This window comes from Rhipicephalus sanguineus, chromosome 9 (genome assembly GCF_013339695.2).
Source record: "Rhipicephalus sanguineus isolate Rsan-2018 chromosome 9, BIME_Rsan_1.4, whole genome shotgun sequence".
NCBI lineage: Eukaryota > Metazoa > Arthropoda > Arachnida > Ixodida > Ixodidae > Rhipicephalus > Rhipicephalus sanguineus.
Window position 1 is genome coordinate 119,971,437 of NC_051184.2, and position 17,790 is coordinate 119,989,226.

Sequence of the window (17,790 nt, forward strand, 5' to 3'; positions counted from 1 at the left end):
AATTAAACGAAAACATCAACCCCGTCACATAATGTTCCAATTGGAGCCTGTGATGTAAATGAAGAGATAAATAAATAAATAAATAAATAAATAAATACAATCTCATCTAGTACTGTCAAACTAAATGTGAATTATTTCCCTCTTTCCAAGAGAATGCAAAAAAGTAAACGGTAGGGCATAAAGGATCAATGAAAAATATTTATACATCCATTACATGGCACTCTCAGAATTTCTTCATTTTAGCGCTGCTCTAGCAACACAGTTACATATCATGCAGCATCAGTTACAGCAGTTACATCTCATGCTCCCCTACTATTAATTACACAGCACAATACCAATTGGCCAATATGGCCATTTATGCACCTTGGAAAACTAAACAACAGGCAGGAGGTATCGGCAGCATGTTGACCTTCGTGACTTGATACATTATGGTACCCTTATGTGCCTTAAAACTACTCACAAACACTTCTTCCAGGTAGCGCGTGTCATTGTTGCGCACAAAGCTCCAGCAATGGAATGCAAGCGGCAGGTAGGCCTGGTTCACGTGGCCATTGGTCACAAGATGACGAAATGCGCGCAAGGTCGGCACCGTGTTGCTCTGTATCAGGGCATCTTGCAAGAAGGACATGGCCAGCGTCTGCAAGGTTACAGTCATTAAATCATTGTCAGCCTGCTTTAGGTCGATTCCACGAAAGATCGAAAAAGGGTGTATATTTGATGTTTCCGATTTTCCTGATAATTTTGTATGTTGTGCACATATGACTGCACAGCACGAAATCGCAGTTCGTTTTCAAATAAAAATTTTTTTCAACACAGGAAAATTCCACAAGTGTTGCCGGTTGACGACGACCATTTTACGAAGAGTGCGTTTTCGTAATTTCGGAACCATGCTGGCAGCTACTCAAGCTATATATTACAAATATCTTTCTTTTTGGCGGAAGTAGAAGTAAAGAGGAAATAGCTCTTATCATTTCATGGAATTCTGAGTAAATTATATATTTTTAAAAATTCACGAAAAACGCTGCGTTTTTGAAAATCAGTCAAATTTGGGACGCTATGGCTACTTCTGTGAACATCCTAGCTTGTTCATATTTGCAGTATGAATAGGCCTTTATGTGAATAATAAACCTCTGCATTTGTATTTCTCTAATAATTTTCAATGTAGTAAATTTTCATGCTCGAAACACCAAAAAGAGAAAAGTGCTCCTCCATTCAAAAATCTATAATAAAAAAAACCCAATCTCAATTTTGTTCAAAGTCCCCCAAAATGTTCTCAAAGGACTGCAGAATGATATTATGAAAAAACATGTTGCATCATTTTTGCTAGAACAAAAGCAGAAAATGTCAAACATTGTGTTTCCAGAGCGTGGTGGCTACTGCGCAAAGGACATCTGTAGTAACAAGAAAATACTGTAACACGTCTTTTTTCTTTTCTGAGCTTCGCTAAACAACAGTAATGATCTATGGTCGGAAAGTGGGAACTGTTTTGTAAAGAAAAAGACCGTTGCAATTAAATGAATTCGCGTGGTTTGCGACTTCACGCCAGTGTTAGACATCCCTCAGTCCACAGTAGGCACTTTCAGTTGTAGCCTCCTTTTCTTTCATCTATTTCAGTTGAGTATAATTCATACCTTGAGTGCTAAAGAACGCATTCCCCCCATGTGTCTCTTATGATGATGTGCTGTGCCAGAATTGAGAGATTGGTATAAAAGCCAAGGTCTCTTCATGAATGGAAATGAATTTCTGGAGAGCGGTCGCCAAGAGGTGTGGTTTTTGTTGGCCCAAATGTGTACGTTGTCAAACCTTATGTGTTCAATGCAGAGTTTAAAAAGAATCGATTACGTGAAGATTGGTGGCAGCAGTTCTGGCCACGGACAAAACACGTTTTGTTTGCATTGCATCTGCTTTGTTTTGCATATCCTTCTTTCTCTTGAAGGAGTGCTGACAGATCTGGTTTCCCTCTTGAATTGAGCGCGCATCCTGCTTCATGACCCTCCGCAAAAGAGTCTCGATCCGATATCTTCTACGTAACGAAAATACTGCTGCAGCGGAATTTTCTTTTTCTGCACCATGAGGCAGTCTGTACAAAATCTCGGCCATGGCTATAACGCCTACCCATAGCCACCTTCAGAGCGTAGGATAGTGATTGCACCAAATTGAAGCCCAATTTGGATGCTTAACTTCTATCTCAGGTTGTGTTTGGCTGACTGGCACAGCCGTGCTCGTTGCTGTCGTCTGTTCAGGCGGGCGTCTATCGCGCCGCCCTCTGCACCTGTCCGCCTAATGCATGCTACTCCGTTTACACGAAGGCGTGTAGCGCGGGCCATTCGATCCGCCACACGATCCGCACGGTGCGGATCCAGAGACCGGGCGGGAGAGCGACGAGCGGTGAGAAATGTATCGTGTAACCAACGCAATCGACACCCCAGCTTTTTCTCGTGCATAGCGACAAAGCCTGGCAGACAATGTGTGGCTGCTGTGCTTAGGTTGCACTGCGGTACTCGCCGTTCACCACTGCCGCCATTTGCGATTTCTCACATTCTTACAATGCATGATCGACTCAGCTACACATATTTCGCGTTTAGCTTCGTTACTTTTATATAAGCGCATTTACTAAAAAAAAAAAAAATATCCAGAGGAATGAAAATGTCCGTGCTGCCTATCGACGAGGAATGTAAGTGGTGTCGCAAATGCATTTAATTGGAACGATCGTTTTTTTTTCTTCACAAAACAGTTCCCACTTTCCAACAATAGATCATTACTGCTGTTTAGCGAAGCTCAGAGAAGAAAAAAGACGTGTTACTGTAATTTCTTGTTACTAGAGACGTCCTTTACGCAGTGGCCACCACGCTCTGGAAACACAATGTTTGACATTTTCTGCTTTTGTTCTAACAAAAATGATGCAACATGTTTTTTCATAATATCATTCTGCAGTCCTTTGAGAACATTTTGGGGGACTTTGAACAAAATTGAGATTGGGTTTTTTTTATTATAGATTTTTGAATGGAGGAGCACTTTTCTCTTTTTAGTGTTTCGAGCATGAAAATTTACTACTTTGAAAATTATTAGAGAAATACAAATGCAGAGGTTTATTATTCACATAAAGGCCTATTCATACTGCAAATATGAACAAGCTAAGATGTTCACAGAAGTAGCCATAGCGTCCCAAATTTGACTGATTTTCAAAAACGCAGCGTTTTTCGTGAATTTTTAAAAATACATAATTTACTCAGAATTCCATGAAATGATAAGAGCTATTTCCTTTTTACTTCTACTTCCGCCAAAAAGAAAGATATTTGTAATATATAGCTTGAGTAGCTGCCAGCATGGTTCCGAAGTTACGAAAACGCATTCTTCGTAAAATGGTCGTCGTCAACCGGCGACACTTGTCGAATTTTGCTGTGTTTAAAAAAATTTTTATTTGAAAACGAACTGCGATTTCGTGCTGTGCAATCATATGTGCACAACATACAAAATTATCAGGAAAATCGGAAACATCAAATATACACAGTTTTTCGATCTTTCGTGGAATCGACCTTTAGTTTTACTTCACTGCAGGACAAAGGCCTCTCCCAAATGTTCATAAGCGGGTACGTGCAAAAGTGTGTGGTGTACTCTCTAATTACACAACCTACACTTGCTGGTCGTGAAATTCATTCATCAATTTCTTTCCTTCACAAATGAATTTATAGACACTTCAATCAATTATATATATGTGCATGCCTCATTGATTTCTTGCTATTATGCTTGATTTCATTCTATTACACAACTGCTATCCTCTCTATGCCAAACTTATGTACACAAAGTCAGCAATTTTATGTTGGCAAATATTCTTTGTGGTCTAAACGAACACAAGCCTTTCAGAGACACTAATGTGGCAGGAGCGCCGAAGAAGCAAAAACTTGTCGGGCACACTGCAATGTCCAAAATTACTGCAATGCACACAACTGCCCTAAGAAACTAACTCACCTTCCATTTCTCTGAGCACAAGTTCTCGCCAACACCGCTGTCATCTGGCCTACGGTTGCAGTTGGCAACAGAGTCAACAAAGTCCACTAGGTCGTCCATCTTTCTCAGCAGTTCAATGAACTCGTGGAAGAGTGGAATTGTGAAGAGCCTGACCTCTGTCTCGGCTGTAAACACGAGCTCAGACAGCTTGTTGCGTGCAGCGCTTTCCAGTCTTGCCTTCTCGCTTTCGTGGAGTCCCGTCTCTGTTGGATCTGGCGTGGGAAGGTGCTTGTAAGCGATTCCTGCCGGCACCAAGTCAAGGAGGTCACCGAGGTCGTTAGATGACGCCTCCATGGCTCCCCGAGACTTCAGCAACATTTTGTAGCTAGATAAAAAAGAAAGGACAAGATGAATCACATGTCTAGACTCATTGTTTACCACAAGTTAATGAAGATGAGTATTAAATGCCCGTAATGTATATAGAACACAAATCTTGCATGCATATACCAGCTAACTTGCTATTTAAATGTAATGGTGCACAGTATTACGGCTGGGTTATTGATTATGTATGTTTTTTATTAATATATTAATTGCAATTCTGATCACCTGGGGTCACATGGCCAAGATCAGGCAAATTGTTTCTGTTACTCTTGTTCAACACAAACACACGAGAACAGGAAGCACATACCAAGCATCATTTCCCAAAACGACAGTCATATTCAAGGACAACATTGGGTAAAAATTGTTTCAAAGGGCCTAACAATCGCTGACAACCCTTACAAGGCATGATGACCCTTACAAAAAATTAAGGACACAACGAAGATCCTGAAAAGATGGCGCAAGGAGACCGTGCTACATGAATAACCACATCCCATGTCACTCTAAACCATGCAGTCAAAGAAACCATCACAATAAATGCTGGAGGACTTATTTTCTCTAAGATTGGCATCTAGCCATACGAGTCTACTTTTCTTAAGCTATTAAACAGTTACCAGTTAATAATGCCACATGCGCTTATCTCTTCACGTTTGATGTGATTGGGTTTCACCCACGAAAACTGTTACCACCATTCGGCACAGGACGCGCTGCTATGTTTGAGAAACTTCTCGAGATTGGTTTAAGCTATTCTGATAACATTGCACGCATGACGCAAGTGGTCAAGTTAATTCTAGAACTAACACGAGCCCCAGAAATGCTGGGACTCGTGTTCCACCAATGCCTTCTGCCAACGGTCAGATTACGATGATCGAAGATTGTGCTCAATGTCATCGCTGCACTGTGAGCATTGCTTCTTTTTCTGGGCACAGGTTCACCCAATAAAGTGTTCCATCTTCACCTGCTCGGTTACTTCACCATCACAACCGACTGACAAAAGTACTTTCGCCTCAACCACGACACTAAAGCTGCGAAGCGCCTCCTTTATAGGGCACTGTGTTTCCACATCCCATGATGACCCACGACACCGAGAACGTGTCACAGACAGTCAGACTTACAAGACATTGGTCTGGACGGCCGTTGTGGTGTCATGTGTGGACTCTAATTTGATGGCGTGCCTCTCGTGGCAGCTGAGCGACTCCAAGTGGTCACCATGCTCAGCAGCGCGGTAGGTGCAGTCAACCGTAGAATTTATCACGTACTGAATGAAATGCTGCAGACAAAGAGAGGAGTATGTAACTTCACACTGTTCTACGTGTCGTGGTGACGTCGAGTAGAGGGGTTCGTGCACTGGAAGTTCTCAACTCGAATCCCACAACGACGCTCCACATCTCATACGTTTGAGCAGCATCTCAAGCTCGCAGAAATGAAAAGGAAAAGCCGGTGGTGGCCACTGAGATTACAGCACCACTAGAAAGGTCTGGTGAAGCAACAGAAAGTCGCATCCTCCACAGAACAAGATTCCAGTACCCTGGTGCACTAATACTAAGGAGAGCGAGCGTAACATTAAAGAGAAAAATTAGTTGTGCCAATATTGTAAATTCCCCTTCTACAATATTTAAAAACCTACTTAATACGGTGAATTAGTATTTATAAGCAAGGATGTGTGAAAAATAGAGGTGGGTGGCAAAGCCACCTCTAATGACCTCATATGTTTTCCAAAATGTATTATTATCTTTATGTTTGTGGTTGGAACATACATTGTTTTTTTCTCTGATCATCATGAATTTTCATGGTACCTGCTTGGCCATCAATAATTTTTCATCGGTAATGTTAAACTTCATGGTATTCTAAAGGAGCCCAATATTGAACTTACTGACTTGCGAGAGGTTTCACTGAGCCATGTTGATACAAACATCCATTTTTGCTCCTTCCTTACACTTTAAAAGTTTTGTTGTAAGTTGTCATCAGATCTGATTTAGTAGTAAGATGAAGTTTGAAAGACGGTTAATGCCAAGCAGTTCTGATAACATCTGCTCTGTTACCTTGGTTACTCAACAGAAATGTCGGTGTTGTTTTGTTACCCTCGAACTATGTTAGCTATATTAACTGTGTTCTAACTATGTTGTTAGCTTCAAACTATGAAGAATCCCAACCCCGTAATGTTTAGTGCAATTTTGTTGAACCGGTACTTGTAACGACTGACACCAACAAGAAAAAAGTGCATTGAAAACACATGAAGAAGCAATTTACGACTGCAGCTAAAACTCGATCTAATGAAACCAAATTTTACGAACTTCCTGATCTATGGAAGAGATTTCCGTTCCCCAGCAGGTACCCATAGAGTTCGATGTGGCCATCAGATCGAATTAACAAATCTGCCATGGCACTAACCCTGATTTAACGAAGCTTTTCTGTAAATAAATGAGTAAAAAATGCAGTGTTTTCTTTCTAGTTTTGACACAGACAGGTTGTTCTTCAGGCATGTGCTGTAATGTTATCACATTAGAAAGTCTAGCCACACTAGTCATGACCCTAGTTTTATTTTGACGAAGCTGCACGCCATGCCCATGCACAGAGCGACGGGACTTGACAGTTGGTACTAGTGCGTTTACGTACCAACTGGTGCTATGGGTGGTGGTGGTTTGTTGTCTCTGTAAATGCCCCCACAGGAGCACGGCAATTGCTTTCATCGCTTAATGGTTCATTCGAGAGATGGCACTGATCATCTCCTCACAATCTTCTTGCCCTGCCAGCTCGCACAGCCACTGCATTCGTTCTTCTCATCTTTCCAGAGCTTATCGTAGCTTCACATAAGCCATTTACCTCGCCTGTATCATCCACCATGGGAGGCTGCCCTCGGGGATTTCTCACACACTAGTGGCAAATAATGTGTTGCACTAGCTTTCGGGTGTTGCTATGTTCCAATTTAAAATTTTGAAGGATACCGAAACCTCCCTTTCTCTATTTTAGGAATTTCATTATTCAATGAACTAATTGGAGCGTCGTTATCACTTCGTTAAATAGAGGCACGACTGCATATGAAGTATGCTTCTGTGACTACTTAGCCAAATATTACGCTATTCTAAATCTTGGTTCAACCTGAATTTTGATATCAGAAGTTCTAAAGAGTATTTAAAAAAACATTTTTCCACATGAAATCTGCCCGTGTGTCTAAACTACGCCTCCAACTACAACACACCAGAAAGAACAAAAAAAGTAACTGCACGTACAACCTGCTAAAGTCACTGCATAAATGGTCTAATATTTGTATAAGCACTTCAACTACAGATGCACAAGTAATTTACGAAGGATCTTGGGCAGCGGCTCTATTTCTGACCTCTTTGTTGACGCTGATGATGGAATACTCTGAAGTTGTGGTTTCATGCCAGTGCTGGCTGTGCCAACCTAAACCACATCTCAAGGAGAAACTTGCATAACACACACTTCAATATTACTGATAATTAAAAAAAAATAACAGTACGGGTTAGACTTGCAAATTACAGCAGACCCTCGATAATTCAAAGTTCAGAAGGCTCCCCAATTTCGTTTGAATTATCATATGCAAACATATGCATGACTCGGTGGACACATATCAGGAAGGCAGAGATGGCTGATTATTACCTGCACTGCTGCCACCTCTGCATTTTCTTTTTCTTTTTTTCTGCTCTGAACTGCTGCGGTATGGTTACATTCCTGAGAAGACGACAACCACACTTGCTACAATGAATTGCTGAAAACCTTCTCTTTTATTTCGAATGCCATTAACGTGCTCCCGAAGATGATCGCTGAGGCATCTGCTTGTCTGAAGGGCATAGCAGCTGCCACAAGACAGAATGTGCAGATCTGCACATCTGGTGGCCATCAGGACTCATTGTGGCAATTGGATCTGTTCTGCTAATCTGTTTGTGCCATTTTCGTGGTTCTGCAAAGTTCTGTTATGTTTCGTCAGGGCACTAATATTGACCTTTCATATTGGTGCACCTCTTCCTGTATATGTCTTGCGTTTTTCGCACTAAGCTTCAGATTAAACTATAGGGTTCACGTAATCTGTTTTTTTTTTTAGATGCGAAGTATCTCTTGCTCGGGGGTACGTAACGCGGCGTGGTAATCCGCACGCAGCGTGGTGGTCCGCACTCACACTTCGCATGCGCGACTCTCCTCCTTTCCTCTCTCCAACAGCTGCGTGTTACTCTCTCCACTTCTCTACCAGCACCTGCTTGTGCTTCTCCTGCGTTCTCGCTTCTGCTCTGACGGCGGATGCGCTACTCTCCTCCTCTAGCCTCCTCTCCTTCAAATGGCAGAGCGCTGTGCGCGTTCAGTCCAGCGCTTGCCTCGGTTGGCTCCTCTGAAATGCGGGCTCGACATGCTGAAATTCTCTCCTGCGCAGCGCCGATGAGGGCCAGCGCATGCGCGTCCCCTCCCCTTTTCCACCCTCTCTCTCGCGCGCCTGTCGATGTTCCCCGCGCACCATGTGAGGATTAACAGCCAGGCTAGAGGGAAGACACAACGCGTGTAGTGTTCCTCTTCGCGTTCCACGACGCGAGGTCGGTAGCATGCCCAGCGAAAGCCAATGGAACGCGATCGTGCCAGTGCTCCGGCTTCGCATCGCCTCATGGTCCCCTTTAGCGGGAGATGGTGTAATTTTTTTTCACGCTTTACCATCGAGCCGAACAAGGCAGATTCAGCTGCCAAGAGCAGCAAGTTAACTTTTCACCCACTTTCTATTTCTTACTACACACTGCTACATTTCAATTTAACATAACCAATAATTTCCCCTCAAATTTCTCTAGCTTCGAGTCTGTCTTCTTAACATAGGTTTACTAAAACCCCAGCCCCTTGTTCTCGCTCGTGGTGAAGAAACGAGGACCCACCAGGTTCCACATGATGGCCCAAGGACTCAGGTTCCAATCGGGCCTCTCGGGGAAGGCACAGTAGAGCATGTCTTTGGAACTGTGCGCCACTCCCGGCTCAGTGCCAGGCCACATTTTCCAAGGGCAGGTACCATGAATGTCCACACGCTATAAGCAATCAACCGGGTGCAGCGGTGAGCACGAGTCGGATCGACATCACTAGGCACAAGAGTACGGTGATGCTACATTATTTAAGGAAAACATATTCGACAGAAATCTGTGTCGTTGGGTAAGATTATAAGAATAAAAAGACCCTCCAGCCATGTTTAGTATGTAGTTTTTTTACATTAAAAAAAAAAAAACTGATCTTACGTTTCAAGACCCGTTCGGTTCCTTCTTCAGGAGGTGACTGCCCAGCCAGCTCCGAAGCTAGCTCTCTTTAGTGGTTGTCTTCTCCAGTGGTTCCGGAGATTGTGTACATACGTGCTCGGCAGTGTTCCAGTTGACCAGTTAATGTTTCCAGGTGTCGTTTGAATATGCCAAGATTTTAAGAATTGTCTTGTAGTTCTTAGAATTCTTAGAATCTTGGCATATTCAAACGACACCTGGAAACATTACCTGGTCAACTGGAACACTGCCGAGCATGTATGTACACGATCTTCGGAACCACTGGAGAAGACAACCACAAAAGAGTGCTAGCTTCGGGGCCAGCCAGGCAGTCACCTCCTGAAGAAGGAACCGAACGGGTCTTGAAACGTAAGATCAGTTTTTTTTTTTAATGTAAAAAAACTACATACTAAACACGGCTGGAGGGTCTTTTTATTCTTATACATTAGTTGAGGAATTAAAGCATACAATGCTGAGCATCTTCAGAAGGACAGTAAGATTAGGCAGGATTTGCAGAGCAGTAGACAGGAAAGTCACAGGCAAGGAGCAAGGCAAGTGTCAAGCACTGGGTTAAAAAGGTAGAATGGGTCATTGGAGTGGCATACAACATTCGGCTTTTATGTGGAAAGCATTACGTAGCACATACCGGGTGGTGTATTGAGAACAAGATTTTAGATCACAAGGCTTTGCTAAAAGGGCAGCCATGTTCAAGCCTTTCTTTGCACTGTAGGGAGTGCAGCTGCACACCAATATTCGCTGACACCAAAGTGCTACCTGGGTTCGATGATAGGATAGCACATGAAATAGAAAAAGCTCATTTCATTATTAGACCGGGCAGGTCATGTGTCACCAAACCTTCAGTCATACTACTTGCCGCACAATAAGACTTCATGGAAGCACATTATTGAGGTGGTCTCTTTTCTTCTAATGCCCTGGTTTTCAGCACGTGATAATCTAACCATATGTATGTTTGTTGTTTCAATAAAATTATGAGTTGACAGTTTGCGCTGTATGCATGTTCTTTTCTCTGTCTAGTGTTACCACCCTTTTCACGCACCACCGTTTGAAGACGACCTCCCAGCTCGCCCAGCAGTTCGTTCTTTCGAACGTTGGGCCCTTTGTTTCAATTACGTTACTGCAGCATCTTCTCTTGAGAAATATTTCAGTGTTGAAACTTATTTTCACTTCGCCCTCACTTCAAAGGCCTTCCTCCCGGCTACACCACAGACATCTAAATATTAAACAGCCGTATGCAAGCACTGTCTTGTATGTTCTTTGTTGACGGTGGCACGACATACACAGTGAAGATAAGAAGGAAACATTGGCGAAATTGATCTCCGCTATTTCAGTAACTACGACATAAGCCAACAATTGTGCAAGGAATATTTCTCATTTAACACAAGAATGACTAAAATTCCAAGTCTAATTTGTGGGGGTGCTATCACCCCCTGTAAAGGCGACTGCCGTAACTTGGGCGCGGCCGCTGTGTTTGCAACGCTCGTGCTTGGCACATAAACAGAGACGATTGGCCAAGGTCAGGGATGCGCTGGCTGTAACTCGAGTTTAGCGCGGTGGCGCTGGCAGCGCCGCCGCGGAGAAGAGAGGCCGGCACATAGAAAACAGCAACGAGTCTCTTTTGGGGTGTGGCGGCGTGCATGGATGGATGTCTGCCGCGCTGGGTCCAGGGGGACGATACTGCGGCCCGCTTCCCTCGTTTCTCTAGCGTCATTCCGTAAAGTTTCACTCAATGTGAAAAATTACGCCACAGTCACCATCCCCTGCATGCTTCGCATAACATCGATTCCCACGGTACGTGGGATCTGCCGAATTTTTTGTGTCTTATGTTGTCTTATGTTATGGTGTACTGTATGTCTTACGTTGTCTTGAGTGTGTGTTATGTTTTCCCAGTATTCATTGTCGGCATATAAGGTTTAGTGTGTTACTAGTTTGTATAGGATTCGGCCAGCGAGCTCGCCGTATGTAAAGAAGTGTTTAATAAACGTCCACGTTGGTTGCACGACCGCGTGAACTGTCTTCGTGTGTTCCGAGAGCGACAGCTTTATCTCTCAGACCCATACGTCGGCAAACTCACTCATGAGTCAACTCACTCAGACTCACTCAGACTCAGATCGGTCTGCGAGTCTGAGTTTCAGTGAGTCCGGGTCAGTAATCTTTTGGTGAGTCTGAGTCCGAGTGAGTCCGGTTAAGGAAAATGTTGGTGAGTCCGAGTCCGAGTGAGCCCTAAGCGCGAAATATATATCTTGAGTGAGTCTGAATGAGCTCCACCTTTTATTGCTGACCTATGGTCCTATCTACCATCTTCAGCATTACTGTCACCCTCATATCGGCTTACGTTTATACTCAAGTCTATTCCCACATATCTCAACGCACTCACGTTCATACGCCACATCAATATTTATTGGTCAGAGACGTGAACTGGGAGGGGTGCCATGACCTCCCCATGCAAGCTCTTTCACGGAAAGTTCTTGACAAAATTATCTCGTTTGGACCGGGCATTTCATAAAAATGTCCTTATTGGATTACTGGATTAAACTTTTATTTGAAGGTATAAGATCAAAAGGCGTATCGAAGAGCCCCGATTATGTGAGATATTGGCATTAAAGAGCATAGCAATCTAGATGCGCTGAGTGAAGCACAAACGAGAAACGTAACAAGGGACAGAACTAGTGGTGCACAAACTTTCAACTGTTTATTTTCGCAAAAGCACGTCAAAGATATACACAAAAAACACTGAAGATAACAAGGACTATATTGCAACGTGTTGTTCATGGAATGAGGTCATTTTGGTGCTATCATGCTCCGCGTGTGTATTCCTAACTAATCTGGCGGTTGTCAATAAAGTTAAATGCTGCCTCAGTGAGGGCAATAGATGCACAGCTCACGTGATTGTGTGATTTAAACATGAAAAATGCCTCCATGATTTCGCGTGCTTTTTTAGACCTGCAATGCGCCAATGTCTGCGTTTGGTTAAAAATGGTATCACATCCGCATCTTGCACAATGAGTAGCCAAGTGCAGCATTTCTGTGGCGTACCTATGTTCTCTTAATCTTGTGTTTATGCAACGCCCAGTCTGCCCAATATAGCATTTTCCGCACGTGAACGGAATTTCGTAGACTATGCCCTCGTCACATTGTAAATATTTGTTTACATGTTTGATGGTGCATTTTTTCACGAGCGTAGTTTCGGGGGAATCATTAACTTGTTTGCAAAGGCCCTTAAGTTTCAAAGGGGCAGAGAAAACAACTTTAGTGCCATGCTTTTCCCCAACCTTTTTGAGAGCATGGGAAGTCTTGTGCATATATGGAACGACACATATGTTCCTAGTTTGCGCGCTTTCTTTTGGTGCCTTCTTACTGCCAAGCAAATTTTTTAGGGTCTTTTCAGTCCTGCCCCTTGTTACGTTTCTCGTTTGTGCTTCACTCAGCGCATCTACATTGCTATGCCGTACCAACTAGTAGCCCAAATTGAAGCTTTGCTGAACATTAAAGAGCATTGACACCAAGATTGAACAAAGGTAGTTTTACGCTCGCGGAATCATGAGTCAACTCATTCAGGCTCACTCAGACTCAAGTCAAACTGTGAGTCTGAGTGAGTCTGGCTGAGTAATATGTTTGTGAGTTTGAGTCCAAGTGAGTCCAGTTGAGAAAAATTTACTAAGTCTGAGTCCGATGTGAGTCCGGTTGGGGAAAATTTTGGTGAGTCTGGGTCCGAGTAAGCCCTCAGAGTAGAATATATTTGTTGAGTGAGTCTGAGTGAGCTCCAACTTTTTGCCGATCTGTGCTCAGATCCCACAAATTGTACAGGACTGCCAATGTATAAGCTTTTTTTTAATCGTGCCTAGGGGTTTTGAGATCAGGATTTCTTGAAACAAACAAAAGAAAAGGCTATTCATTGTCCTACTTTATTGACAAAGGGTCAATAACAAGAGCAGTCACCTGCCAGCCTAAAATTCCAAGGTTCACTGAATCTTGCAGTTGAGGGAGCATTTATTACTGTTTGCGTATTGTTGCTGCCATCAATATAAACATCACCCATACGCCTGAAAAAGAAAGTGCCATTGAATGTTCACTGGCTGACTAAAGCAATCCTGTCATATCATCACACTGACATTGACATGCCATTCAATGTCAATGTTTTGCCACTCAGTGTCATGTCAATGCAACAATGTCACATTGATGTGCCTCTCTCTTTCACATTGAGTGATGGTGAAGAATTCAGCAGCCAAGCCATTAACTAAAGACTGAGCTGTGTGTTGTGCAGACTTGTGCCTGGTAAAACAAGTAATGCTCGCAGTACTATAATAAAGAAGAGCTCACTTGTGACTCGTCAAAATGTGATACACATGTAAAACGTGTCGGTGCCTATAGATGTGTCATATACATTCCAGCATAATCACTGACGCTTGTGTATGTTCTAGAATGTACAAAGCTATCTGCATATCACAGTAAACATTCAACAAGCTTCCCATACATAAAGGTGTGCCTAGCACCAAGTGACAACACACGTAAAAGTTTTAGCCTGGCAACCTCAAGTTGATAAACTCAAAAAACAAACGCAAGTATGCATATTAATATTACGGACATTTTTTAGAAATAAGTTGCGCATTATAAAGCATCATTTCACGTGTTTCCTTAGATGTGCACTCACATCCACACCTGCCTGTTTCCCACATCCTTGATTCGTTGTCTTTCGGTGCTGAAGTTTGCACAAGTTCCATTCATTTGCTATTTATGTGGAAATCTGTTCACTTACAAGTTCATCGACCACCATATTTAAAACCTCGTTCACAGGTAAGTACCTGGGTAAATGCTAATTGACAAAACACTGCTTACTGATGTCTCGGCTCCTTGCGTAATATGTGACTTCTTCAACACGAAGGCTGAAATCATGGCACGCTTGATGTTGAGAATGTGCTCTGGCTCAGAGGGTGAAACTTCCAGTCCAGTCACCACACCATCAGAGAGAGACACCACCACAGGGAACCTGATTTTTAAAGAAAGGCAGCGCACCTAAATTATGAATTGGATCCATAACTTTCTGATAATGCACATCATTTTTGTTAACTCTAACAAGTGCACGAAAGGAAATACCTAAATTTTGTATGTTAGACACAAAAACCCACATATATACAGAACTCACAAAAAAATGGGCATCAGTTTGACATATCGCATAGTTCGTTCTAAAACTTTTAAAGTTTATCCGAGTTTACCATATTTTCAATGCGCAAGTTAGCTTCACTGAGCTGCTTCACGATAATGCAAGGAAGGCAGCTTCACGGCAATGTGTGGGAATGTTGTTCTTTTTTCTTTAGTTTTTAATTTTCTGCGGTTTGTAGTTAGGGGTGGAGTATACACGAAAAAATGCGGTATCGATGTAAACAGTGCCTCACATCGTCACACACCGCTGTACATACTCATCGGGCATCGGAAGCCTCTAGTTCACTTGGCCCTAAAATCGGCCTTGTTTTTGTGGTCAGCATGCTTCTTGAGAAGGCGTATGCAGTGGTGACGTCAGACTTTTTATTCTCTGTGTTTGAGTGTGTGAATTATTGCCAGTTTTGTGGCAAACAGCAGGTTCTTCCATTTCAGGGCAGTCATTGCGTTAACAAAGGGAGAATCACGGCGAAGCGATTGGCGATGGGTGTGCCAACAATGGCAGTCGTCGCCCACGTCTCTCAAACCGCTCAGCTCCCACCATAGGCGCACGCAGGGTTCCCCTTCAGGGGGGGGCGAAAGTTCGTCACGGCGCCCCTCTCCCAATGTATGGGGCAGACTTTGCGGCCCCTCTTCTTAGGTGACTAGGGGGGGCGCCCCCCCCTGCCCCCCCCCCCCCTTCATGCGCACGCATATGGCTCCCACTACAGTTCATAGAATCGCTACGAACAGCACAGGCGGCAAATACTGCTCGCGGGTGGGTAAAGCCCCTAAAGGGTGAGGCAAATGTCAGCGCCTTTGTGGAAGAGGGTGAGGGGGATTTAAAGGAGAGGTTGAGAAAGGAAAGTAGCAGGACAGCCACACGTGCACCCTGCATCTGCCGTGTTGACCTTGACGCAGTGTTGACGATAACACGTTACAAGTAACGTCGTTACCGGTAACGCATTACTTTTTTTTGGTAATTTAGTAACGCACTCATTACCATTTCGTAACTGCAACAGGTAACATATTTACGTTAACATTTTTTGGTAACATGAGGTGTCACATTATCCATTATCTTTTATTCAAGTTATCCCGGAAGTCTTACACACAACTCCTTCGTCTCGTAGGCGCCATATTCCCAGAGCTATCCTTATGTCGCAGCAGCAGACTGCTATCGGCTTGCCAGGCGTTGACAATATAGCAATAATGCGTCCGTCGAGTGCCTATTTGCCGTAGCTGCGGACGTAATCACTAAGAAGCGAGGCATGCTTTCCAACGACAGCTTAGAAATCTAGCTTTTGCTTAAATTCTACAAGTTGTAGTTGTCAGCAAGTTGTCCCTGCAATACTAATGCGCTGTTTATCAGTTCTGTTCTCAATATAAAATTTGCTTCTATGTGCTTCTAACTGTGGGTACACATTTCTCATTGTTGAATTCCTGAGCGAGCTAGGCTGACCTTGAACCGCCCCTTTGCATAAACACATGCAATTTTTGCGCCAATTATATAGGTTAAAGGGGGCAAAAATAATTTATGCTGCAAGTATTTTTTTCGGGACTATGTAATTTAGGGATTTCTTTATTCAGACAAGATCTGCGCATATGTTTTTACACTAATAGAAGCACGCCATCAGAATTACTGTAAATGTGTTGAGAGATCGGTGGTGTTCCCTTTCCAGAGAGCATTGATGATGAAATCTCATTTTCTGCTCACTTTGAGAAATGGCTACCATGTGCCACAAAGTTATAAGCCATCACATGCAACTCCACAGTAAACATTAGGCCACCATAACATTGCTAAAGTCTGGCACACTTGTGCAAATTTTTCTAGTTATATCAGCTGTAATTCACCTAAAATCGTTATTTTGGTTAGAGCTTTCATGTGAAATATAAATATGAGGTTTATTAAACTGTTATTCTGGTTCCTGCAGCCAGGGTGCACTGATTCAAATTTCTGACTACAGAGTGACGGCAGAAGTAACGTGTGTTACTTTTTTCAGGTAACGGTAATGGTAACATGTTACCTTTTTTTGTAGGTAACGTGGGGTGGTAACGCGTTCCTTTTTTGTTAGCGTAACGAGTAACGTATTCAGTTACTTATTTTCGATAACGCGTACAACACTGCTTTGATGTCACAGCTCGCGACAATCCTCCAAAAATACAGCCAATTGTTGAAAAATATGTGAAATAAACTCTGTTTATGGGAACAGTTGCATCTTCACAGTAGAATTTCGTCATTTTTTCCAGATTTTATTCAGTATCCCTTTAAGTTATTTGTTATCTTTTATGAAGCTGCGTTTACATTATCATCTTTTTACCAAAAGAAAGCTATATAAAGAGGAAAGAAAATGGGGGGAAAGAACTGAAGAGTACTTGACAAGCGCGTGTCGCTGTGAATTCCTGTTTTACAGTGCAACTCAAGGCCCAGCATATGGCACTGCCTCTAGCACTACACTTGCGCAAATGTAGGCTCACTTTGTTATCTCTGAGAGGTTGTCCCGCTCTATCCACAGTTCCTTGTCACTGGGAGGGCCCCCTCCAGAGGAGAACGCACACTCTTGCACCTGGGGAAAAACAAAAAAGACAAAAAGAGGATGGTTTCGGTATCTCGTCTTACAAGGTCATTGAAAGAACAAGGAGATGAAGAATACGTCTGTTTGCGGCTGCACGTATAGTCATGTTTACCAACAAATCTATCTGAGCACAAGCCTAATGTTTTCCACAGCAATGATCGTGCTCATACACGAGGTCACTCCTTCACAACAACATGGTATTTGTATGCAGGTTGTGTTGTTATCATTAACACTATGAACGCCTTAAGAATGCATGGTTTGAAAACACTAGGGGAATATTTCTCGCTAAACATAGCTTGCATGAAAGTGACGACACTTTGTGACAATGTTATAAAAGTACACATTCACAGAATCAAAATTTCACGCTGCATCATAGAGCTTCAAATGCACATATTACCGCTCGCAAGGGCACATGATCGTCACCTAATGCACTCCTTGCTCTTCGACTGAGCCAGCATGTGCATAACAGTGCCAGTAACAGAACCAGTAAGCAGAGTGTA

The 17,790-nt window shown here is 43.0% G+C and overlaps 1 protein-coding gene across 1 annotated transcript in view; it reads right to left on the bottom strand.

The window, feature by feature from the left end:
* LOC119406079 (uncharacterized) overlaps positions 1-17,790 on the bottom strand; it is a 111,650-nt gene that overhangs the window by 82,621 nt on the left and 11,239 nt on the right. The window contains 6 exon segments of the mRNA XM_037672937.1: positions 461-637; positions 3,970-4,333; positions 5,442-5,596; positions 9,198-9,344; positions 14,418-14,568; positions 17,193-17,281. Of these exon segments, the coding sequence (XP_037528865.1) occupies positions 461-637; positions 3,970-4,333; positions 5,442-5,596; positions 9,198-9,344; positions 14,418-14,568; positions 17,193-17,281 (1,083 nt within the window).